Source organism: Falco rusticolus, chromosome 7 (genome assembly GCF_015220075.1).
Source record: "Falco rusticolus isolate bFalRus1 chromosome 7, bFalRus1.pri, whole genome shotgun sequence".
Taxonomy (NCBI): Eukaryota; Metazoa; Chordata; class Aves; order Falconiformes; family Falconidae; genus Falco; species Falco rusticolus.
Window position 1 is genome coordinate 18,278,616 of NC_051193.1, and position 26,956 is coordinate 18,305,571.

The 26,956-nt window shown below is 36.0% G+C and overlaps 1 protein-coding gene and 1 long non-coding RNA gene across 17 annotated transcripts in view; both read right to left on the minus strand.

Annotated features, from left to right (window-relative positions):
• The window catches only part of LOC119151859, a 29,966-nt gene extending 18,108 nt beyond the window's left edge, over positions 1 to 11,858 (minus strand). The window contains exons 1-2 of the long non-coding RNA XR_005105580.1: positions 11,139 to 11,858; positions 7,728 to 7,871 (exon numbers count right to left, since the gene is read on the minus strand). This is a non-coding gene — a long non-coding RNA (uncharacterized LOC119151859). The remainder of the gene's footprint in view (positions 1 to 7,727; positions 7,872 to 11,138) is intronic.
• A 1,082-nt stretch (positions 11,859 to 12,940) lies between these two features.
• ZNF280D (zinc finger protein 280D) overlaps positions 12,941 to 26,956 on the minus strand; it is a 54,777-nt gene continuing 40,761 nt past the window's right edge. For 8 of the 16 annotated variants that reach the window (XM_037396212.1, XM_037396213.1, XM_037396215.1 and 5 more), the window contains 3 exons: positions 25,247 to 25,292; positions 22,583 to 22,638; positions 15,489 to 17,350 (listed from right to left, as the gene is read on the minus strand). In XM_037396212.1, the coding sequence (XP_037252109.1) occupies positions 16,714 to 17,350; positions 22,583 to 22,638; positions 25,247 to 25,292 (739 nt within the window). In that variant the 3' untranslated portion in view covers positions 15,489 to 16,713. Of the gene's footprint in view, positions 15,016 to 15,488; positions 17,351 to 22,582; positions 22,639 to 25,246; positions 25,293 to 26,956 lie in introns of those variants that run through there. The other 8 variants (XM_037396216.1, XM_037396219.1, XM_037396211.1 and 5 more) reach the window with 7 other exon arrangements.

The following is a 26,956-nucleotide window of genomic DNA, read 5'->3' on the forward strand; positions in this document are numbered from 1 at the left end:
GCTGAAAATAAAAACAAGAAACATACCTTCATTCTTCATACAAAGTGTGTTGTAGGGATATTTTTTTTTTTTTTTTTTTGAGGTGGGTGGGTGGTGTAACAAATTTATCTGTACTGTTCCAAAATAAATCTTCTGTTCTGATTGATGCTTCTCCCTGTGTATTTTGATTATTATGTCTTGGTCAGTTGTTCAGGCAAGACTTTGTAAACGAAAGCACTGGAATTGAAATTAAGGAAATAATTTGTTTCTACTAGCTCTACTTAAAAGTCCTATATCTGATTTTCATTGAGGGCTAATTTTAGAAAGTTGCTTATTCTTTCTGACTTTGATCCATTAAAATCCTTCCTTTCTCCAGCTTCCCACTGCAAACGTTTTACAGGACTTGTTATTAACTAGGTACAAAAAAAAAAAATACACCGTGTTTATACCATATATACCAAAACTATAAATCTGGGTTGGGCTTCTGCGTGCAGCTGTAGGAGAAGTGAAAAATGACAATAAAGGTTGGAGTTAAAAGGCCAAAGTTGCAGTGTTAAAATAGCAGCATGTTATTTCTAGTCCGTTAAGTAGCTAAAGTCAAAAGTCAGGGCAGACGAGAACTGATCTTGTTCAAATGAAGTATTTACATCTTTTCTTTGCATTACTGTTTTTCCTCACAAGACCACTAAACCAATGACTAAATTACCAAAGTCTAACCCCTGTCTCTGTCAACAGCTACAAGGAGCACAACTTCATCTAAGCACTTAGGTACCACTTTATCCTGAAAAGCCACCCTTGGTTGAGGAGCTAACAGCCTGCCAGTCTCATATACAGGCTGTAAAAGCAAATATCATTCCTGAGTCATCATGCCAGCAGGCTTTTCTTCCAGCTAAGTGGGAACACTGCTGGTATGGAAAGAGTATTTGCAGAGAGGTAGGTAACACCAACCTACTAGGTTAAGTCATTCTTTTGCTCCCTGCTCACTGAGGAAGGGAGTTAAATGAGATACATACAAGCCCAAGCTCCTACTAGAATTTGATTTGACCAGCATTGGAGCATGCATCTTCTGCAGATAAAATTCTTAATGAATCTCAGCTAGTTTGATACTTTTAATTGGTGTGCTAGGTCTATTCTGTGATGATCCCTGCTGGGACCCACAGTACAGTGGAGGCTCACCAACAGAGGTCAAATGAGATGAGTGAGGTGTCACAAGGAACATAGTTGCGGCAGCAGAACATTTTGTATGGCTTAACAGCTGTGCCTCAGGCTGTTCAGTCACCCTCTCTCAACTTTACCAGCCAGCCATTGTATCCAAGCTATTTTCGAGTTAACTCAAGTGCAAATACAAGGCTGGCACCCTGAACTGCCTGCACTGTAGATGAACCAAGGCAGAGAAGAACTGGATCAATAGGAATTTCAGTCAGACATCAGGTTCACACACCCATTAACGTATCATTTAGAGAACAAAGGCCCTGGAAATTAATAATCCCTGAGGCAATACAATACCCACCTGATAGCTGGCTAACCCCTCCCAGGGAAAAAATAAGCAAAGCCATGATTCCAGCTACTAGAAATCAGAAGAGATGGACTGGAGGGGCAGCGGAGGTGCCTGTGACTGATAGTAAAACACCAGAAGTATTAATGGAATTAGTTCCTCCACTCCTGGAACATCGCTCAGTGTTGAGGGGATGGAGAAGATTAAGATCTCAGGAGGAGCTTCAAAAGGCCAAATCTTACTGGCCATATAATAAAAAAAAATAAATCTTTTGTTTTTAAGGCAGGCATGATGATTGTAGTACTGTATTTATCTTTGGCCAGCTTTATACTCAAAAGCAAACCACCATGCTCTGTTCTTACGGGAGAAATGTATGTATGTGTGTATCTGTGCATTTTAGTAATTTTATGCAAAAGTTAATCCAGTGGTGTGATGAGAAATGCACATTACATTTAAATGAGCAGAGGGAGTAACAAAGAAAACAGATGAATCCCATTACAGGTGTCTGTGAGGAAGAGAATATGGATGTGAAGCTCCAGTTTGAGAATTTTAACAGCTGTCAACATTAAAATACTCCAGTGGGAATTAGAAGAGTAAAGCCTTTAACAAACCTTGCAGGTTACTGATGTTTGGCCTGGGTATCCACAGAGGGTTGAAATTAATGGAGCAAGGTTTAAACTCAGCCAATGTGCTTAGGATAATTTTGTGTTCTTGGTGAATCTCGTCTTCATCGTACAGAATGAACTTCTGCCTTTTACTACAAGAAATCTAGTAGTATTTTCAACCTGCTGAACGTTCCGACCCATATATGCAACCAGAGGACTAAAAGTACCATCTCACTCCTAAATGTAGCACAAGAAGATTTAAACTGTAAGCTATATGAAGAAGCTACATAAACTGGCAACTTGCTATTCACTTGCTTTTAGTTACAGCACCAGAAGGGTGAGCTAGGTTCAATAACAAAGCATACAACAAAGTTCAATCAACTTAACCCCTGTTAATCACAAAAAACCCCGGAGACCCTCCTTAAGAAACAGATATTCACCTTGTTTATAGAAATTCTCCCCACTACTATGAAAGCAGCAGGTTTTTTGCTATGATTATTATAACCAAAACTATGACATCTGCAGTAAGATAGGCTCGAAGTTGCTCCTTCCGCTGGCTGCCCAGGCTACTCAAGAGGTGAAGATGGAGGGGTGCCAGAGGGAGCCGGCAGACACACTTTGCTGCTCCTACAAAGCACTCCAGCACAAGGAAGCTGAGAATAGCAGTTAACTCTTACCTCAGCAACCGTTCTTCTAAATCCAGTCTTCTACCTCTGAAAGAGATACACAACTTTGTTTTGCTAAATTTTATAATTTGATGGAAGCATTCTGCATAAAAAGCTTATGAAACACCAGTCATAAATATACCTAAATTATCTGTCTTAGCCTGCTCCTATATTATAGGGACATTGCATGAATAGTATAGTGTACTATATAGTTGCCTTTTGATCGGTCTAAGAGCTTAGTTATTACGCATCTGTGTTCACACAACCAGCCTTTACCCAAAACAGGGTGAGCAGGGACTTTCTTGCCCTGCCTAAGAAGGAGGGCAAGGTGGCAGGACTGACAATCATAAAGCATATAACCAGGCATCACTACCTCTGTAAAGATCCCCAGATAACAGAAAACCCACTGGCACAGCAGTTTACCACAGCCTTGTCTATTGTCTATACTCATTTTTACTCTTCAACAGGATCATAATCCCAGGACAATAAAAATGAACAGTTCTACTGTCACCCACAGTAGCCGGTGTCCTCTCAGTACCACCCTTCTGACTGCTTTTGCACACAGAAGTTGTCAAATACTGGAAAAATAACAAACAGAGAATATTAAGAATAAAAGAAGCCCGCAAGACAGATACAGCTTTTTTAGCACATTCTCTACAAACAGCAGTAACACACAAAACCAGCGATGAGCACAGATGGCTACCCAGGGTCTGTAAACAACTTACCTGGGCTACCTGTGTCAAGTTAGAAGACACTGAGGCTTAGGGATGAGCCTATAATCAAGAAAACAACCCTCCTCTATTTTCAACCTACTTGAGCAAGACTAGTAGAACATGAGAATCCATGCTATTTCTAAAAATCACTCTGAGATACTTAGCATAACCTAGACCTTCTCTTCAGGGGGATGATTAATGGTATTTGAAAATGAGGAACCCATAACGTATGCAAAGTAACAGTTCAGCCTACTTCAATGCAAGACTCTTTAGATCCGAACAGATTATGTAGCATTTCTTCTAGAAGCTCTTCAGAGAAGTCAAATTTATTATACCTTGCCACAAATAAAGAACAAGTCGCTGGCAGGGGTACAATGCTTCTTTCAAAGGACTGCAGCACAAATGCACTATAACGTGTTATGTTAAATCAAATACTAGCTCCTGATCTGCATAAAAGATTATTTTGAGAGGGAAACATGTTGTCTTACCTTCACACAAGAGCTCTTTAAAGTCCAAGAATTTTTGGCAAATAACTATGTGGCTTTCTGCAATATGCAGCACTATGCTCAACATTCAAAAAGAAAATACACATTACAGGATCCAAACTACATTGGTATTTCACTTTCAAGATTGAGAGATGCTTGGATTTTAATGCTTGTTTAGCTTACTTCAATATTTGAATCTGTATTTAGACATCATTCTCAAAACTTCAACAAATAATGGACAGTTCAGACTGGGAGCTTCCATCTGCTCTGGTAACAAAGAATTAGTTAAAAACATTTTCTTTCTAGCCACCTGGTAAAAAAGGATTCTGACAGTCTGCTCTCCCATACGTTCATCTATCCAGGTAATTTTAAATCAGTAAATAATTACAGGTTCCCAGAAGACTTAATGCTTATTTACAGTTTTGCAAACCATTAGAATACTTACTTCAAAATAAAATGAGCTCCTTTTATGCTTACTTGTCCTCAAAAGAAAAATTATAGAAATAAAAATCAGAATAAAAAGATAACTTTAAAATGGAAGCTGTAACTCGATTTGTGACAGAGGGAAAGAGCAGCTTTAGCTTTCCATGCCAAAGGTGGGAAACTACTCCTATTGTGAAGTCAAGCCTGTTAATTGTTATTTTGAAGGTTATTCATACCAAATGCAAATGCAAGGCCATTTTCAATCGTTTGCAGTACAGAGGATGTCCAAAACCCACATCCAGAAACAGGTTAAGAAACCGAGTATTTACATCACAGAAATTAAGAGCAATTTGCACACACACCAAAAAAAATAATAATCTCACATTTTAGCATTTGGCTGAGCCTGCAGACAATCCAAACCTGTACCTCCAGGGATTATTAACACTTTGCTAGTAAATTTAACCTTTAAATTAATTTACTGCAGACTGATGAAAGCAGAAAAAAAGCAGCTGGATTGAAGATCCAAGGTGAATAGAGTACTGCTCTGGTTTCTTATACAAGTCAAACCTGTACTGTGGCTGGAGCAGCATGCTACTCATCTCAAAGTTGCCTGAAGGTTATGTGAAAATTGGCTACATCTTGCAGCACTAGCATCAACTGCCATGAGGAAATCTGCTTAAGTACAGACTGCGGGGTATGGTTTGCAGTATGTACTTTTCAGAAGGTTGCTAGAGAAATGAGGCAGTTCTGAGCATACTTGAAAGAGAAAGGACCTGACTGTAATTAGGGACTAAGTGCATTAGAGGCTTTTAAAATTTCACTTGGATACCAAATTACATATCAGTTCTCTTTCCTTAACAAACAACTACAAAAAAGCTTCTGATCTAAAATAAGCTTCTTCAAAACCGAGTACAGCCGTTATTATTCAGCCTTTATATTGTATCATCACCCTGAAAACACCACCCAATGAGGTCTTGTTGTAGTGAGAGCATAAAGCAGAAACCCTCTTACAAGTGGCAAAATTCTGAAAAATCAAGATAATTACCACCCTAGCTCATCCTGATTTATGAGGCTATTTTTAGAACAGTATAGGCTGATGTGCTCTGAGCTTTTCTATATTTGCATTAAGTCCTCTGTGATTCCTCCTCTGAAATGTGTGCATATGCTGAGTCCATGTGAGATGCTACCACTGGCGCTTGTCATAAGAATTAAATCCCTCTCAAGCTTGTTTACAGCTCAGCACTTGTCATACTGCTCCCCTGAGCTTCATGGCTGGTTGGTTTTTTTCTTTCTCTTTGGCTCTGTGAAAGATTTAATTTCTTTTTTGTTTATGTGTGTACTTGCACTTGCAGGTGCAGAAAAGAAAAAAATTGCTGTACCCAGATGTTTTGAAGCTGCAGTAGCATACATACAGCTGAAATTAAGGAGAAAAACTGGAGCAGATAAAACCAATTTTCTCATACAGCGTTCTACAGCATAGTTAATAAACCTATCATGTTTCACTGACAAGAAGACTCTTGAATTCAATTTTAGGAAGACCAGAATATTTTATAGCTGCTGTCTCCACTCTTTTGCAAAGAGCTTTTTAAAGTCTGAAGGTGGTCCAATTACTCCCATTTTCAATTTTGCTAATATCTTCTTGTAGTGGTTACAGACTCAAGTCATCAGCACAGCTACTGCATACCAAGCTTAGGTCATTACTCAATCAGTTGAACCTCAGGGAGTTTTATCTAGATTTTCAGCCATACTTCAAAGAATATGTTGTATTGTTTTAAAAAAAAAAAACAACAATAAGCGATCCTTTTGCTTCTGTAGTAATAGGAGAAACCATTGCCTGGACTGCCTGTAGAGACTCTAGTTCCAATATCTCAAATCACATCTAGTTAAGCATGTCTCCATTTCACAACCGCAGCTGGTTAACCTCGCAATTCATTTACCCCACCACATACTCCTAACAGTCCATAAACGGGTGCAAAGATTAACGAGCTATGGTTTCGTAGGCAACTACTGTAGCTATCCACCTACAAACACAGTAATGGCTTGTCTGCTTCACCTTAACAGCCTTTCTGCAGTCAGCAGAAGGGCTGCTAATTTCTTTGTTCAAGCTCAGCACATGCATTGAGAACCTCTCCTTAGATATACATGTTCCTAGTCAATTAAGTTTATTTGCACAACTATGTGCAGAACAAAATAGTTCTTTTGTTAACTTTCTTTTATCGACTTCCACCTTTTAACTTTTCTAATCATGTACAATCTGTAATGCAGAACTTGCTGATGATGGGAATGGTAAAAATACAAGCATCTGATGCAGAACCCACTGGAATTTTAAAGGACACCATTGTGAAACCTAAATAGACAAATCTGCTTTTCTTTTAGCTGTTTTCAGCTTTAGTAACATCCTCTAGGGCTTCCACTCGGCACTGTATGGAAGAGCCTGATCAGTGTCTCCATGACATGACCTCTACAATCACAGTGTTCTGCCTGCTGTTGCGGTGGGGAAGATTATTTTTAACTTTGTTTTTATATCTATACCTTTGTTGGTTTTTCTCTGTATTTGCAGTTATCGCCAAAATAATTTCTTTCTCCAGTGAGGTTCAGTGTGTTCCTGACTTTAGAATTGATCCAGCATAGTATTCAAAAGTTTAGGGTATTAGAGAGGCACCATGAAATTGGTGAATATTAGCTCTATAAACAAACAAAACTATTTCTTCTTTCTAAACGCTTTGATTTTATATCTCAGCATTACTAACTTTACTATGCACAACTAAAATATACACTGTCAAACTGATGGCAAAGCAGCAAAGATATGTTTTGTGTAAAAAAATGCAGGAGAGAGAACTCTTTTCCTATGCTTAGAAAAAGAACACAAGGATAGTTAAACCGAAACTGGTTTTACAGCATCCCCAAAATGCAAGGTGTTGCACAAATAAAATAAGTCAGTATTGACTTAATATGTCCTCTAGCAAGGTCAAAGGTTTCCTGCTCTGTGCATGTTCTTTTCAACAGATTAAGACAAGACATCCTAGTGGATAATACAGGTGAGGTGCAGAAAGTGCTTTTCACCTCCCCTGAATGATATGGCAGTGAAACATACTTAGCTTGATGAAAAGGAATTATTACTTGAGTTTGGACTGAGTGAACTTCGTCTATTACTGACCTTTACCTAATTGGTGTACATTATACTCAAGAATACCAGTTTACAGTCAGGTCAAATCTCTCTGTGCTGTGAAGTAACTTATAACAGACAATTTGGTCAGATGCTGCACAGAATCTCCTGTTTCTTGATAGACACTTCTACTCGCATTAACGAAAAGATTAAAAGCAGAAGCATTTTGCCTGTACATGTTCTGTATTCCACTCACAGTAAAGTTCCCATTTGCTGCTGCTTCTTATTGATCTTTCATTGCACTGAGGCATCTTGACAATCCAACAACACTCTTCATTTGCTGCTTTGTATTTTCTCTGGAGATTATGTTCAGCAGAATCCCTACCAGCTTTAGCATCACCTATAAGCAAGAGAATATGGCTGTTACTGCAGGGAGTCAGAGGTTCAGGGTGGATATATTTTATCAACTCTGCTTAGGGATAAACAAGAGACTGACCTTTGAAACATTTTTTCATAGTTCCCTCCCCCTGCTCCCTCCAGGTTATTTTATGCAGGGTAACATACGCATTATATAAGAAATACAATCAAGAAACTCCCATAACAGTGCAAGTGAACTCTAAGCTCTCTCAAACAATACCTTTTGTTTTGATGGACAAAACCAAGGACTGCATAAACACATCAAATACAGAATACATTAATATAAACCACACATGATGTGAGAAGACAAAGATATATTTCTATTACTGACAAAATACAAATGGCAATTCAGAGGCAACAGCATGTTAAAGCTTCCAAGATCCCACTGCTAAAACAGCAGTTCCCTAGTGCAGCTGAATCACCCTGAAAGCTCACAGTTAGAGAAAAAGAGGTCCGCTTTCATGCAGAATTTTCTTTTCATTTCAAAAATGATTAAATTTTCCCATATATAATGTCTCTGGATCAAATGTGCTTTAGCTGGGTGGAAGTGCACAAGTCTAGTGACAGTCTGAGAGGCACAGCTGTCCTGCACAGGACGATGCTTCCCAGAGCCCTGAGGGATGTCTGCTTAGCGCACATCTCACCTACTTTTATGCAGAGGGGAGATGAAATCCCATTTCCCACCACTGAGTAGCTCACCTAGTAAGAAGTGTGCTTCCATTAACAAGATGCTCCAATTCAAATAGAATGGCAATTTTAAAACAATCCATTTAAACAACTTCGTGCTCAAGAGAGTGTAAGGATCATTGCTGAAATCTACCTTCTTTTTACACAATAAGAAAAGATGACCTCTTTCGTTCTTTATGACTCTGTTCATCCACATCAGGAAAAATAAAACCAAGTTATGTTTTTGTTATAATTGTACATAAACAAGTGTGCATGTGTGTACAAGGAAAAATAATGGGAATGCAGTAACAATCTAATGTAGTGAAGACTTCACCTGACTTCCTACATGGCCACCACTCAGCCCCTATCAAGTTCCTTTTTTCCGAAGGTTTCCTTTCCGGCTGAGTTCTTCCTGATTACTCACAGTACTGGGATTCATTTTTCGTTTCTCCATTCTGTCCCAGGTTTACTTAATGATAAGATTTCATATATAAATAATCATAAATTAAAGTGTGAGTGATGAACATCTTCCTGAGTAGCAGACTAGTTTTCTACTTTCTAAAATCCTACACTGTAACATTTGATTTTTCAGAATTTATACTGAAAATTCATCTTCTGTAACTGCAATAGGGTGCCCCTGTTGCAACATGCTTGCTTAGATGAACCTAATATGCTGAATTTGTATAGATACAACAACATACATCACATGCATGCAAATTATTAAAGTTGTATTATAACCTTCAAGTCTACACTGAAGAATGTATAGGTCATCCTCAAAAAAAGTTTCTACCTTCAGTGGCAGCAGTTAATTGAAATATACACAACTAATAATGCCTCTGGAGATCCAGCCATAATAAGCAGTTTCCAAAGGAAATGATCCAATAGCTTCATTACTTGCAGCTGTTTGGTTTACTGAAAGCTCACAGCTTTTATTCCTCTTATGGAAATGTTTTCTCCAAAAAAAAGTAGGAATTTCTCTACAACTCCCTACAGACTACTCCAAAAAGCTTTATTTCTTAGGCTGTGGCTTCCCATTCAGCTGCAACTGAATGGCCTAAACTGGCCGTGCTGTTTGCTCTCTGCTGCTCCTTGTTGCTGCTGCCACTGGTCATTTTTCAGCCTGATCAGCCCTGTGATTTAGCTCAGCATTTTCTATCTGCAAAATCTGGCTATAGCAAGACATAGCAGCTACAGGGGAAAGGGCTGCTTCAATCATTGGAAGCGTTCTTACAGAACCAGAGCCTTACAAGCCTCAGTTTAGCAAATTTATGAGATTAAACTTGGACTCCTCTTGTAAAACTGAGCTACCTTAATCTAAAGAAATCGTAACGGCCAAGTAAAAGAGATTATTTATTAAGCAAGATTAACTGAAGTCCATTGTGTAGTAAGATAGTCCAAAGGGTGTTGGTGATGCAGGTTTACAAGGGAAGAGAATAATCTTTTTTTCCCCTCAACTACATCTGTGGCTAATAATAGAAAGATAAACTTTCAGGTATATAGCCCTTCTTGGGTTGTGAAACCGAAGCAACAAACTGCAGTGAAGTACAAGCTAGCAATAATTAAGTTCATTAATTCCCCAAATTGAAACAAAAGGCAGATTAAACAAATGAAGAGCGCACAAGACACTGTAGTGGAGAAACTAGGAGGGTTTTTAAACCCTGCAGGATGGACAAAGAGATCACTATGAAACAGCAGAGTCAACTAGAAGAATGATGCCAAAATTCTAACAGGAATGTTTTAGGTTTTTGCTGTACCCAGTTCATTATCATTAATATCCATTAAAGGTTTGAATTTTAGCTCCCAGGCTCATCTTTCAAACACCTTTGATGATAATGTTGTTTCTGATCTTTAAAGACCATACAAATGTAACCTCTGGTCTGATACTGGCACTACACTCTCACTACTATTTTAAATATGCTACAGGAAACAACTGCAAAGGGAAGGGAGGAAGCTTTATCTTTCAATCCACTGAACAAAACTGGAGAAGAGTTGTGGCCAGAGTGGATTATTATACACATTCCTATCCTTGTAACTTGTATTAAAAGTAACTCGGTATTACTTTTGCTAAGAAAAGCTTTGGTACGTTTACTGTATTTTAAATACAGATTGTACTTTGATTTCCTTTTATACCATCGAGACTGCTTCTGAAGAGCCCAGAGCACAACGGATTCCATTTCAATTACGTTTTAGAATATGAAAAAGTACATTCTGCTTTAATAAGTTTGTCTTACTAATTTAAATCAAATCAATATTCAGTTCCAAGCAGGTCTATAAACAATAGAAGTATTGTGCATTAAAGTTTTCCTTATAACAAACTTGAAGAAACTCCATAGGTTATCCTCAAGAAAGGCTAAGTCACTATCTGCATTAAAACAGAAGATGACACAGCCTGCCTTGACACTTTTCTGCTGTGGTACTTATTAGCCTGCTATCTCAAAGGCCACTGAAAAGTGACAAGCTATAGTTTAAAGGCTATTTAATTTAAATAGAAGAACTCACAGAACTTCATTACCTAGCAAAGATTAATAAAATGCCACTATTCAACACTAAGGCACATCTTACTATAGTATGTAAAACAGCATACATGCCATGTTAAGAGCTTTTTTTTTTGTTCCATCAAGGAGGATCACACAAGCACTCTTGTCTCCTCTAGGATAACTGGCCTTTCTATGGTCTCAAGAGGGAATCCACTGTATGCTATCTAGGAAAGAAAACAGAGTGGAAAATCACACAAATAGTAGAAAAGCTTCTCTAGCATAAACATGTTGCCTTTAGGCTATTTTTGGGAATTCTGATCTCATACATGTATCTTAACGCTCTTTGCGATCTTTCAGAGCCATTAAAGGTGGATGTGCCCAGCTGCTCTGGCTCCTCTAGTTGCCATTTTAGGAATCAGTAATAAAGCTTCACTTTATCAGATAAAGCACGTTAACCAACCTCTCCTGCATGTTGCACACTGCTAATCATGCTTAAAATTCTGAACTTACTTTTGCTTCTCCTCTGTATGTGTGTCTTGCTTTCCATCACCAGCCAACAACTTAGAAGCTGATTATACACCAACCACCAAGAGAAGGAGCCATTCCAAGACACAAAGGTGCAACCATTTAAATGATACCTAACAAAGACACTGCATTTCACCAAATGTCCTGGGGAAATCATACCACGTGCCATCAACCTGTTAGTTCAAAGAGGAGGTGAAGTCTTCCCAAGAAAATCAAGCAAGACACCAATCTCAGCTGAATTCAGCTGAAAAGCTGAGAAACAGGTACACAAAATTCAATCCTTATTTCAGGCAGCAAACATCTAGCTAATTCAAATACATACAGTTTACAAACTATTAAGTATTCATGTTCCATTTCTTCTATAGCCTTATAAACCAGGAAAGCGAGGCCTTCTATTTGTTGCTACAATATCACGACAGGATCAGAATGAAGAAGTCACAAGAGGCTGCAAGAAACAGACCCACAGGTTACTCTCCTTCAGTCAAAAGGATCGATCCTTAATTACACTGCTTATAAGCAAACATATGAAGGTTACATTTTCAAGGCTACCATGTTATAACGGTCTTTATAAAGGTACCACTACATGCTACCGCATTCACCAAGATTTTTGGAAAGAACAGCTCTTTTGAATTAAATGCTGAACGTTGAGAATTCAGTGAACTAAAATTTGAACCAAAGTTTATTTACATTAAATTCAGAACATAAGAAATTAGCAATGCTGCCTAAAAAATGGAGAATTGGTTGCTGACAAGCTAAAACTTCCTGATCATGGAATTACTTATTTAAAATTGTCTAATGCAGCCCATACGTGTAATTTAAGCACTCAGTTTTCTTAATAGGAAGCTAAATTTGCCCAAATATAAATGCAGATATACATATAACATTACAGTTATCCTTGTGGTTGTCACAGAAACCTCAGCCTCTCTGAAATAACGGTCTGAACAGCAAAAAAACCTCAACAAAACCAACACATTTTTACATCAATAAACACATTAGCTTTATAGCACCTTGCAGGCATAACAACTACATTAATCTCCGCCAAAATGAAGTGTTTCACACCTAAATATTTTTCTCTTTTTTTAAATCTGATGCAATACAGGAAACATCAACTTAACATGGTTACTTTGGGTCAATGAAATGACTGAAAATTAAAGAGTCTTAGAACTCCAACAGTGATCCAGAACTCCAAGGAGCACAGCAAAGAACTTTCTGCATAGTTCCTGTAAACTAATAGGAAATACCAGTCAACATACTTTCCCTTTTAGCACTGAATTAATGGGGGAAAGTTAGAGTCAAAATTATGAACTGTCCTTTTGAGCTACATGAAAACTGGACTGAAGTTTTATTAAAAGCAAAAATCATTCAAAGTAATCGTGAAACATACTTACCAATTTTTTTTTTATTAGCAGCATATTAAGCATACAACAAATAAATATAGGTTGCAACTCGACAGAATAAGCTCACAAGCCTCAAAAATCAAACACTAATAAAAACAAAAGAGAGAACAATCAGGTATAAAATTTGCCCTACATAAAAAATTTCTAGATAGTCTTCTACCAGAACTCTACTGTGACAGCCTACGGCCACAGTCTTTGGTGCAATATTAGTATATACTACAGCATAAAAAAATAACTGCTTTCTACACCCCAGCATACAAATAACAATACTTAATACCTGCAGAAAAGCTTTGAGATCCTTTATTTAAAGTTTTGCAGAATACTAAGCATTACTTAAGATTTGTTACTCTGACCTTGTTTCTAATGGCTTCTGGCAGTAAAGCACCACAGAATGTGATTTTTAACCCTATTGCCTAGGGTTCTCCTCTCTCTCTCCCCCCATTTCCAGGAAAAGAAAAGCGAACGTGGTTTTGTTATAAAGATTTTCTCGTTTAAAAGACATCCGCCAATACTCAGAACTCAGTATGTGCTATGATTTGATCAGATTTTTTTTTTCCCCCCCTCGGTTTACTCATCCATTCTGTTACAGAAAAACGAAACCACAAGCCAACCAAAGTTTCTTTCCCAAGCTGCACAAGACAAACCGACATGTTGGCTGCACTTGAGGAAGCTCCAAATGACTGAACACTCAACTGACCATAAGCTAGTAATGACAACAGTTTTCCATTAAATGCAAATAATGAAGAGAGCATACACATGGCATGTGTTTTCCTTAAAACTAAATGTTATATAACAATCTGCAATGATTACTTAACCAAATACAGTGAATGTCTTGAGATGAGGGGAAACAGTGATTCTAGTGTGAACACCAAGAATTAACTTTAAGTTAGTGGTTTTTGGTAAAGCAGTGAAAAATTGAGGTAAAACGTCTTCCCAAGTACAAAAACGAGAGGTGGCACAGAAGAAGAACTACTAATGGCTAGATGCAAAAAAACCTTCTAAATTACTCAGAAACAAACAAAAAATGAGTTATGTGCAGTCACGTTCAAATAACTCAAAATTCATTCCACGTAACTTGATCCTCTGGAGTGACTTCTGCCAAAAGTACCAATTTAACTTATCTCCAGGAAACCTCCAAAATGACATGACAAGAGTTTAATGTTCATAATTATGCAGTCTCCTAGTGTTTAGCCACCAAATTAATTACTTCATATAGGAAAAATCATAATGCATTTTAGTTTTTCTCCTTCACAAAAATACCATGCCACTGTTTTCATGATATACCTTACTTGCTATTTAAAGCTATCCGACAGTCTTGCTAGAACAATCCAGTTCTCTCTCACCTCTTCCTTTGGAAGGGCTATTAGATATTTGGGTGGTTTATACCTAACATTACCTTTTATATAAGCATTCTCTATATGATTTGTAACAAGCAATGATTTACATATTAGGCATGTAAGAATGTATGTATCTACTTCTACCAAATAGGCAGATTTTTAAATCTGAGTTTCATTTTCCAACTTTTCTCAACAGTACATGGCCATTATTAAAATGGGAAATGTTTTAAAAATTTAATTGCTTAAGAAAAGACAAATGTGAGTAATTTATAAGCAAGTATCATACAACTGGTTCCAGGTTTTTTTTATATTAATCTTTTCCAACACCACAAGTCAGAGCATTATTCAAAATGTATAATTTGCATGGAAGATCAATCGGCTTAAAAATACTATAGAGACTCCTCTGGATTTAAACTCAGATGCATTCAGGAACTCCTTTAGTTAACATATACATCAACTTCCATAGCTGGTTAAGTCCTTTAAACTGTCCTCATTGTGATGTATTTTATAATCTTCCACATGTAGATGCATGAAGACATCAGACTGGTTAATCATCCTTTGAGTTAACGATTTCACTAAAATTTTTAAAAAAACCAAAGAATATCGCAACTTATCACTCTCAACTTTTTCATGTGTCTTACTATTTGAAGTTCTTAAAATGGCAGATCTTGAAGAGCTGTGACTATGTAAATTGTTCCAATTTTCTTTTTAAAAGTCTTCTAAACCTGCATGGATGAAAATTAAGATGCAATTCAAAATTTAAGTCATAACTCTTAAGAGTTTGAAGCAATTTTTGAGATGTTGAGATACATGTGGTTTATTTAGAGGCTCCAAAAATAAGCTGGATGGTCTCTAAATTTTAATATTGTTGCTGATTAGACTCATTTAGCAGCTGAGCCCAGTTAACCTAGGAGGACAGAGCAGACTTCAACTGCATGCTGACAGCCCAGAAAAATATCTCTATATAACCTGGAAAAGTTAGCACACAGCTACAAAAATATGTTTATGCATAGGCACTTGCTAATTTAATTCTTAAAAACCCCCCAACAACCAAACAAAAAAACCCTGTAAAGTCTCAATTTCACAATTTTAAAATGAAATAGTTTTTGGAACTGTCACTAAATCTTTTAAAAAAAAGATGTGGGAAGACAATGCCCAAAGATTCAAGCTGAGCATAAAATTATGCACAAAGACAAAATTTTGTTGCAAATATTTACTCAAAAAGTAATAATTTACAGCAGTGCTTTAATAGCTGTTCAAAACATTTAACATTCATTAGAAACAAAACTGTAAGTCAAAAGCACATTCTGAATGTTTCAAATGGAGCAGTGAAGTCATAAGAGCAAGCTACTGTTAATCATATGCATTCCTACATCTAGCTGCTAACTAGGAGACAAAAAAAATCCCCAAAAATAAACCAAAACCAGCAGCCATCTTTCTGTACACAATTTAGACTACAAAAAAACCCTGAAATTGAACTGTACAATTTACTTTATACGTCCTTGTGTCCTTTTTGTAATAGTTAGCCAATAGCAGCTGCAAAATGGCAGAATGCATGCCCGTTGATGTTTCCAGTTTGGGGGTTTCCTTATTTTTGTTTAAAACAGTTTTTACATTAAACCGTACTTTGGTGTGACTTACAGACCATTCCTACAGGTCTACAGCTAAGAATGATTAAAACAATGGTAAAAGCCTAACAGCTACAGTACTTCCAGCAGTATGTTCTACTTTATACAGTTATGTTCGGTAATTCTGCACAGCCTGAACACTGAAAACCCCACAAATATATATTTTTATTGTAATAATTCCACTTTCACTGAAAGTTTATTAAGGTAAGCTTACAGCCTGGCAGGATTACACCTGTACAGAGGTGCACAGATTCATATAATTCTGTTAACATGCTTTTACAGACAGGAATGTGACACCAAGTCCAAAGGTTTATGTTCACCCAAATTATCAGCAGACCAATAACCATCATTACAAGTGTGCTCCATTTCAGCATCAGAAGTGAGTTCATACTAAATGCCACTATTTAATGATATTAACACTGAAGGATTTAAAAAAATATTTTCTTGGCAAACAAATCACCTTATCCCAGGCTAGTTAACTATAAAAATTAGCATTTATTCCTCCTTTCAAATGTCAGCCTAATAAGATATATCACATCCAAGAGACAGGAAGATATATTTGAATGTGTTACCTTTTGTAAATTTAGCAAATTCAGTTGTACATACACATACATGCTATCTTCATATGCATAATTTTCCTTTAGCGTCTTTCTCTCCTTCACACACACACACCCCCACACCCTCCCCCCCCTTTTTATTTTATTTTTAACAATTAGCATCAATGAGCACACTCATCAGGAATGGTCCATGGTGTTCTTACCATTGTTTATAACAAACAATAGAATTAACATAATTTCAGCTCGCTTCATTTTCGTCTGTCTTGTTTACAGTTGTTTCCATTCTGCTGGGACTGCTTTCTTTAGAAGTCTCATCTGTTTGTTCAGAGGGTTGTCCGGCTTTCTTTGATGAAGGTGCAACATTACCTTTTTGAAGAATTTCAGTAGCTTCATGTTCTAGTACCTCTGATGGAGTCAAAGGCTCCAAATGAATACTGCCTTGTTCACTAATGTCTGAACTAACAGATTCAGGTTCATCTCTTTTTCTCAAGAACTGCTCAAAACTAACATCTTCACCCAATGTTAGTTTCAAGTCCCTTGCGTTCATTGCTGAAAGTGTAGTTTCATCCAAGCTATGTACCTTAGTTTGCTCATTCAAGGTAACATTATCAGAACTTTGGCAAGTTTTCAACTCACTTTCATCAATAATACATTTTTGTTTCTCATCTACTAATTGTTTGTTATTATCTGAATCACAACATGCTCCTTTCTCATGCAAAGGATTCTTTGAGCTGTTGTCAGGGAGTTCCAAACTAGGAACATTTTCTGTATTTGACAACGATGAGTTTTCTTCTTTTTTTTCAACTGATGCGACTTTTTGAGTTTGATTTCTAGTGCATTCTTTTGTTTCGTCTGAAGAGTCATGCTCTTGTGTGCTGAAAAAAACAAACCAAGTTATTTTTATAATAGATGAAATAAAGCAACACATGGTTGTACTCTGCAAAGTGACTTTCAAAGTAGTATTATAGATTTCCTATTTGGTATATCTCACAAATTTTCATAGCAAGATGGGTTGAATTTAATTTAACAGCTGCATTTTTCTTACCTATTTACAAACAACTTTGTATTTAGCAGTCTATCAGTATTCTTTAGATCTTGCATTTCATCTCCAGAAAAGAAGGTTAAGTTGTCCCCTTTGTGTGACACATGGAATTTTCCAAAACACAACATTAAGTTCCTCTACCTGCACAGCCTCTTTGACACAGATGCACATAAAACTACTTTGAAACTTTTGTTGACGACATGCAAAAAAACCAAGCCAATTCGTAACTCTATACTGACCAACTGACTCTGCAATACTAATGAGAGTAAAGCAAGAAAAAAAGCTAACAGTTGGGAATCTAAATTAACTTAAATCTAAAATTTAGTTCAGCAACTACAAATTTGGATTCACTGAAAACATGCATCTGAGAAGTAGCATTTTCAGTCAGTTCTCAGTAAAACTGTTTATAGATCAGTACTGAACTATGCAAGTAAAAATGAGAATCTTACTGTATAATAAAACCTAAAACGTACCGTATTAACTTTGTAGAAACTGCTTGTTTAAACCTTGTATTATTTCAGTAAAGCCACAGGCACACAGTACTTTAAGGTGACCGGAAAAAAAAAATGCTCCAAAGACAAACTGAACTGTATACTTCAGATGCCATCTGTACCCACAAAAATACAAAATAGTCTGGTCGTATCGCTATATACAATTTGCTTACATGCTCATATTCCAACAGTCAAAATCCTAAATACTAGTTTATGATATTTCTCTTCATTTTTTCCAGGAACAAAAGCTTCTCCCATCCTTTCAATGATGTAGCTCAATTTTTGCTGTAAAAACTTAAATTTGGTTAAAGTTTAATGATTTCTAACCCATTCAAAATTTCAGAATAATAAGTAGCTCAAATTACCTAACATGATGATGGTGACAGACGAAAGAAAGCAGGGGGGGGAAGATGGAAGAACAACAGTTGGTCTGATTTCAGATAAAAATTCTATATAGGAAGTGTAACTAGGAGCAAAATCTCCGGTTAACTTTTACAATTTAAAAATTAAATTGAAAATAGTCTCTGAATAGTGACATGCTTACAAAGGATGCAAGAGAGATAATACCACCAAATATCTCATTAATCAAAATGCATTTGTACCCTATTTCTTTAAATGGTTTTAAAAATGGAATGAAATAATTTTTGGATGAAACAACTTTTAACATTGCCTAAGCAATAGACAGTTCCAGGACTCTTAAAAAGAATAACCAATTTCCTGCTACTATGTTTTTATGATATATTTTCAAGCTGAAAGTTTAGACATGCTGTTCTACTGATCCAGGAATTTAAAACAATTCACGATTCATCTAATATGCTAAATGATGTTGATTTCTACAGAAAATGGTTCCTTTGGAAGGGGCGCTACATACTACAAACATTCAGAAATCTGTGTTCGAGTTTTACTTTCACTTAAATTAACTAATCCAAGAATATTGCATTCCCTACTTTGAATTTAAGTTAGAGGGATGTTTTGAGCAGGGATAAGAGACTGCTGAGTTATTTTTCAGTGGTGAAGTCTTTCCAGTCACTGAGGTAGTCATAAGAACCTTTTCATCCTAGTACAATGATTTTTTTTTATTCATAATAAGGAACTAACTCAAGAGATAGGCCAACCTCTTCATCGAATTACAATCTATTTGCTATTTGTGTCAAACAAAGGTGGGATTTTTTTTTCATTTATTGGGCTATCTAAACCAGTAAATAACATTCTCAAATGCATCAACAAATTTTTTATGTAAGTTCTTCTCTTCTCCCTCAAACTTCTAGAAAGAAAGCAGACAAAGGGAAATACTTGAGGCAAAACTCAAGACTAAGTTCCTGCATGAAAGCCAACACTTGGAACCACCCATCAGCTGTGGCTGACAGAACTGGTCTTGCTGTAACTGTTTCTCATTACCTCATCTCTTCCAGAGAAACACTTAAGCTACACAGAGCCATATAAATGCTAGCAAATATTTAGAACTGTTTTTACATGAAAATCCAGTCAACTCTTTATGAAACCGTGTATACACACACATGACCTTTAGCCACTATTTTTCAACAAGCAGCTTGAGGGTAAGGTGTAGTTCAAGAGCTAACAATCAAAGTATTATGCTTTATGTGTGAAGTTTTGAACAGAGATATGCAAAAAAAAAAGTGTTTGAATAAATGGATGACTAATGACTCATTAGCACACACAGAGTAGTGTTTCCACGCTGGAAATCCCAGATGGATTACATCTACATACACACACAAGATGCACACCGAGTAACTCATCAAAAGGACAAATCTACCCTTAATGTATAAAAGCAGTCCATCACTGTTTCCCTCACCTTCTAGCAACCAAAATCCCAGCTTCATCCAAACCCAGCCTCTCCTTCTCACTCATTTTTGGCAAAACACAAGAAGGGAGGGAGAGCAAGTGGGGAGGAAGAAAAGAAAAATCTATATATATTCATTTCTCATGCAGAAAAAAAGGCTGTCTCTCATTGGCATACCCTCCCACGAGTCATTTATACCAATAAAACAGAACGTAAAAAAAAAATTGAACAAGATTTTGTACAATGATCACCATGACAAAAACAATTATCCACGAAGTACAGAGATCTCTTAGATTGCTGAACACAAAAGAAGTTCACTTAGAACAGTTCTCCAATGAAATAATCTAATTCTGCTAAGAACTGCAGCTGAATAAGCAAAACCTAGCAACTGTGGCACACTAAAATCCTGCAATGAATAGAATAATCATATAGGATTTCAAGACATCTTTCTGTTATTAAGCAGCTGAAAAAGAATAGCCTTCCATCCAGTATTAGGAACGAAACATACTCTTACTACACTACGTGCAAACTGTATTGGTTACAGTGTAAGAAACCTAAAAATTCAGACATCAAAAAGACTGGAGAATGTGAGAATGATAATAAATATTATCTAGACACAAGGGTTTAAGTAAACAGAATGTAAAATTTGACTTTTGTTCAATGAAAACAATGAACCCATTTTCTAAAGCATGATACAAACTGTGGCCAGACTATCAAATATGGGCTATACTAATGAACTAGCTGCTGTATTGTCTATATGGAATCAGGTTTTATAATAAGACTATTTCAAGGCAGTAGCACAGAACATAATTTTTAATCCAAAAGATGAGTCTACCAGGCGCAAACATACACCTACCCCAAGCTACAGAAGCCTAGAAACTAAAAGGGATTTATTTTTTTTCCCCTCACTGTATAGAAAAATGCAAGATTTGGGTGCCAAGTGAGGCTGAGGGAAGCTAGGCTCTCAACAATTGTTGTTTTAAAATCCTACTAGCTCAATTTTTTTTTGCTGCTCTTTGCTACACATATTAATTTAACTTTATTTAGAATACTTGATTATTTTACATTGGTGTTATATATTGATGTTAAAAATAATTCAGGGAAAAATTCTACGGCAAGAAAGAAAAAATATCACACAACTTCAGAACAAAACTGTAAACAAGTGACATTTACACATATGAATAAACAGGAGTCACAAAGTATGTGCAAACACACCTTCAGTCTGTGGAAAAGTATTTCTAGGTAACAAAACCTGTATTACAGACGCATTTACATTAACAGTTTGTTGTGAAACAACACTATGGGATTTTTAGGCACATTCCTTGGTTGTTCCCATGTACCGATTTGCTTTACACAGCAGTCCTGGGGCGTTCAAACTAGAATTCTTTTTGAGGAAAAATGAACTAGAAGTTCTGATCCACAACTGCTGCAACTCCTAACGGAGCTGGGTGCTCAGGAGTCTGAACCAACAATGGATGCTCCACACAGCTCTGAATAGGTGCACAGTATGGAACACAAGTCTGGCCTAAAATAACACCTCCAAACCACAGCGCAGTGAAGATGCAAGATTCTCGGAATCAACTGCTTTCATCTATTGATCTACTTCTGCAGCACTAACTACTAGCTAATATCAACACAACTACCTTGCCTTAATAAAAAAGTGTTTGAGGAGTGAGAATCTCTGGTGCTAGAGCTACAATACTCCAGATGTCTGTCTTAAAGCTCATAATGTAGTATCAAAGTCTTAACAGAACACACTGAACAGATTTATACATTAAAATTACTTTTGTCTACCTAAATACAAGGATAGGAGAAAGTAGTACATCATATACAATTAGAATTACAGTGACTGTTTACTAATCTGTAGCTTAAAGACACAGCTTCTAACGCCTTAACTACTTAGTCTCAATTCTTAAGGAAGCATTTTAAGTGAAAGTAAAATCTCAAATTATTTGGCCCATACTGCATGACTAGAATTAAGAGAAATAAAGCAGAACCTTTTCTAAGAAATAACCTACAGAGGGACTCTGAAAGCAGGCTTTTTTTTTTAAAGGTGCTATAATGGTGTATACAACCAATAACTACAATTACATTTTGACTAAGCTTTTAATGGTTGAATTTGCACCAACAATTGTGAAAGAACACTAAATAGAATAAGACGTCTTAGGCTGTGGGATCTGCAGTAATAATTTAGATGAATTATATGAAGTCTAAGTCTGCTCACAATGTGTGCCAAAAGAAATGTATATCAATTATTTCCCCAGACATACATAAAAAAAATTCCACAAATTTGAGTATTTTTTAGTGTAGAGCTATAATTGTTAGTTACCCAATAATGTCATATATTTGCTCTGCTAAGAATTTGATTGTCTGTTCCCCACAAATGACAGGTTTGTAAAAACCTAACTAAATGAATATCCCAAGAATTAATATTTTATACTGTGTTTTTAAATTTTTTCCCAACAATACTCTTAACTAATATGCAGTATTATAAAAAATGCCTCCTTTAGCAATCTGTACAATTTATTTAATGTCTTAGAAATCTTGACTAATTCGCAGTTTAAGCATTACTAAGAATGTGTTTTGACACTTGGAATCTAAATTCTACCAGTCTTGTTAAGTACATTATGACGGCCATTCAAGATTTTCTATCATGGAACACACACATTATGAAAATGCTAATTAAATACTTTTACCCAATTACCTGAGAAATTACACAGCATGTGTTATTTTGTATACCTGATTTCAAGATGCAGCTGTTCATTGTATTTACCTTTCAAAAGTTGGTGTTTCTGTTTTTCCTTCAGATAAACTAGGTCTTGAAATTTTCTGTAATAATTAATGATATTACTTTTATTTTACATTCAATGAGCAACTGATTACAATATAAAGTTGTAGAAATAATTTCACACTGACATTCCCATAGATCTGCTATGTAGCAGAGACTAAGCATGGATCTTAGTACAGATGTTTGCAAATAGTCTTCCAAGTTAAACAAAAAAACCCAGGAAAACAAAGCAAAACTTTAAAGCAACTCATGTAGCCTTTTTCATATACAATACTTCAATTATGCCTTCTTGAACAGGATGCAAACTAAGCCTGGACAAGTTTTTACTTGGAGGGAAAAAATTAAAAATCTGAACTAAACTTGTGTTTTGCTAGAGAAGAGGAAAAAAAGAAAAAAAGGCAAAAAAGCAAGGGAGAAGCAAATAAGACAAAGCTGAAGTCAGAATATTTTTTTAAGCATTACACAGTGGTTTAGCCCTACAGATGCTATCATTAAATGTTAAGTATATGGAAGATTCTGAACAAAATGCTTGTCACAGAAGAAACTTTTGAGTCTTTACTAAAACTTACTCAATGAAATAACTTTTTAACAACATGAACAAAGGCAATTCCCTCCCTGCCCCCATTTTTAGAACAGCAGAAAAGCAAGTGACTGAAAACTGCCACTTGCAAACTGCCACACCAGTCCTCTAAAAGCATTTCCTATGCTACAAGGCATCTTGCCTATACCATAATTTCCTAGATGAGAATAAGATAAGTGCCTAAGTGACAAAATTAAGGAATTGAACTTTTTTCTGTCTGAATACAACTATAAGTTTATTTTGGTTTTATAATAGAAAAGGTCATTGTACATAAAGACAAATATTTTAAAGTATTATTTGTATCACAACCTCTTAAATATTTAAAACTGTAAAAACAAGGTTATATACTTTTAGCATAATATTTTTTTCCCCAGGGAGGTGGTACATTTTGTTTCAATGAGGCCAAATTATGCAGCAAGTATTTTAAAAGTGCGTAGTAAAGTTAAGCTTATTCTGTCTTCTTCTAAAATACCTTTTGCTGTATTTCTATCATGCTTTGCTCTATTTCTGTCATACAAGACCCATGCTAAGAAATACTTTCAGATTTAAAATTAGTACACTCTTACTTCTTACTACAGAACCTCCTTCCTTATCCACCATCCTCCTCTGCCCTGGCTGACCATAACCCTCCCTGGGAACTACCAGGGAAGGAAGATTTCTTGACTTATTCTCTGCATTTTGAATGCTACATTTTTAAAACAACCTGATTCATGAATTTTTGTTTGGTTCTTCAGCACCCTAGGGGACTGTCCTTTGACTTCCTGCTGTGTATTTCAACAAACAGGCATAATGCCAAGCATCTGGCTGCAGCGAAATAACAGGCATTCCATAGCACCTTGGAAAAAACAACCAGAGGTTCCACGTGGCCCAGATCATACCGCACTCTCACTGTTCTAAAAGCTCTATGTCCTGTAAGCTCAGACAGCTAACACCAAAGTAGCCCATTCTGTCTGTATTCTCCATCTTTTCCAACCATAAGGGCTAGGTTGTTGGGGTGGGTTTTTTGTGTTTGTTGGGTTTTTTTGTTTGTTTGTTTTTTGTTTGGGTTTGGGGGGGATGTTGGCAGGTTTTTTGTTTTATTTTTAAATGAAAGACAGTGGAACACAATTCTCTGGAGCAAAAAATGCACATTTGACATCTATAATGCTGAAACACAGTATGGGATGAAAAAAAATAATGAAGAAGTATGAAAAAACACACCTGAAGTGGTAATGGACTCTATGGAAAGAAAAGGTGTTACTGTGTATATTCGAGAATCTTGCTTAACACTGCTGAATGAAAATGAACAGTATTCTCACATTTCTACAAAATCACTGCTTCTGTTAAAAAAATATCACCAACCCCTTTGCATTTTGGAAAGTAGACAAGCAGTATTACAAGAAAAATCTTTCCCAGGTCTGAAGACTTCTCCCACTCTCTTACCAGTTGGGATTTCTGTAACAGATTGCCTTTTCCTAAGGGCAACAGAAAGACAACTTCTTACAGGGAAAAAAATAAATATCTGTAAAATCAGAACCCAAAGACGATATTTCTGAAAAAAATTAAGAAGAGGTACTGTGACATCATTTAGCTTCCTGATAGGCAGAAAGCTGAGGAAAATCACACACATGCCTAGAAAAAAAAAACCACTGCAGGCCTAAAGAGGCGTTTCCAAAAGATTTTTCTCTTTAAACAAGCACAAATAAAAAAAAAACCTCAAAAAGTTACAGTTCATAGTCAATATTTACCCTGATCTCAGGTTATATTTCAGATCAATTTTCAGGTTCGCTGAAGATTAATATACACAAGGTAACTAAAGCATTCCTTCACTGCAGCCCGGCATACAAATCAACCAGAACAGACTGACTGCAAACTGGAAATCTCTGGGCATGCAGACTTACTAAAGGTGTCCCTCCAGCACTGCCGTATCTTTCTTTCACAGAAAGCTAGATTTTTTCACTATGCAAATCTTCTGAACACCATGATCCACCAGTATATGTATAGTTAAAAAATAATTGTCTTGGATCTTTAAACTAGTTATGAAGTTCAGAGATATAGTTTGATTGTGTGGAGAAAAGACAAGACATTACCTCCAACATAGCTTCTTTCTCTCTAATGGAGATTTCGGTCTTTAACCTAGTGGATAATGAATTAAGATTCAATGTTTTAAAATACCGCATGGTTGAAACAGAGATAAGGATGAAGATACTTACAGTAAGAAAGCAACTTGGCAATCTGAAATAAATCTGTGAAGTCGATACCTATTTTGAGCCTAAACATACTTCAGAGATCCAGAAGAACATTTCAGAATTTTAGATATTTTATTCGGTATACAAGTTTATCTTGTTTCATGTAGCCTGTTCCACTTATCTCACCTGATGAAAACCAGGAAGCAACAGCCTTTAGATGGTTCGCAATACTTTTATTCTAGTGCTTGCTGCAATTCTACTATTCTATTATGAGGAATAATCTCCTCACCATAATGGCCTCTTAAACCTGACAGAAATATTTAAGATCTGAAATGCTAAATTAAGTGCATAAAGCTACATTATGACCCAACAAAAACATTCTGCAAAACAAGCTCAGTTTTCTTTTAACTGCCTACAATAACCCAAATACCAGTACACAGCTGTGGTTCAGGGCAACTGTAAAACATTGCAGCTGACCTCCAAATACTATTTGGAGGAGATGCTTCCCTCAAAAGACCTTTGCAGGCACAATCCATACACTACATGAGCTATGAATTATTTAAATTTATCGACTTTTAAAACCACATTAATTAAACAGCTTATCACAACATCACTACAATTGATTCTGTGTTTATATAAGAAAACACTATCGCAGAGATAGCAAGTATGTCTCCTACAGAACCTTGTTAAGTCATCGGTTCTAATATAAAACCTAACCTTTCAAATGTTTCCTATAGAAAAAAAAAAACACAGCTAAACAAAACCCTTGAAATTGCTTATGCCTGTAATTTCTTTGTTGATGCTGCATTAAAGACAAATATAATCTGCTGAAGTATGGTGCTTCCTCTGTTACATTTAAATAATATTATTCATCATAAATTAAATTATTCATGACCTCAGCAAGTCTTAATGGTTGTCTACAAGGTACAAAATACTTGACAGAAGAAACAGCTTTACCAACTTAAATTTTATGATAAATGTATACTAATGTTTGATTGATACCTACTGCATGTGTTTTCCTAATTTAATCCAAGAAAGCAGTGCTAAAACCAGACCTAAAGACTTTTAGCACAGCTTCAGCACACCACAACCACCTTCTAATACTAACATTCTAGCAGCTAACCAACAACTTAGACTGTAGTATAAACAACTATTTATAACTAACTTTAGTTATTACATCTTAATTTACAATAAAAGATTGTAAATATATAACTACCAAAAATAACTACCAAAAAAAGGTTGTTTTAAAATAACATTGCTATGATAGCGCTGTAACAATGCTCGTCTAATTAATGCTAAGATAAATCAGGGTAAATCAAGCGACAACATATTTTTTGGGTCAGGGACTTGGAATACTCTGAAGTATTTAATCATGAGCAGCAACACCAGTAAAAGATGATGCAACACCAGATATTTAAGCTTAGCTTCACTGCTTTAATGATTTCTATGCAAGAATTTAAAGAAATAAGTTGGAAATAGTAATTTGTCGAAGAACAGTCACTCTTGGAAGAACAGAACAATTTAGACACAAATAAATCAGATATTGTATAACCAAGGACAAAACATACTGTTCTTCTCTGAATAAATTTTAAGTTTTGCTGCCAAAATAAA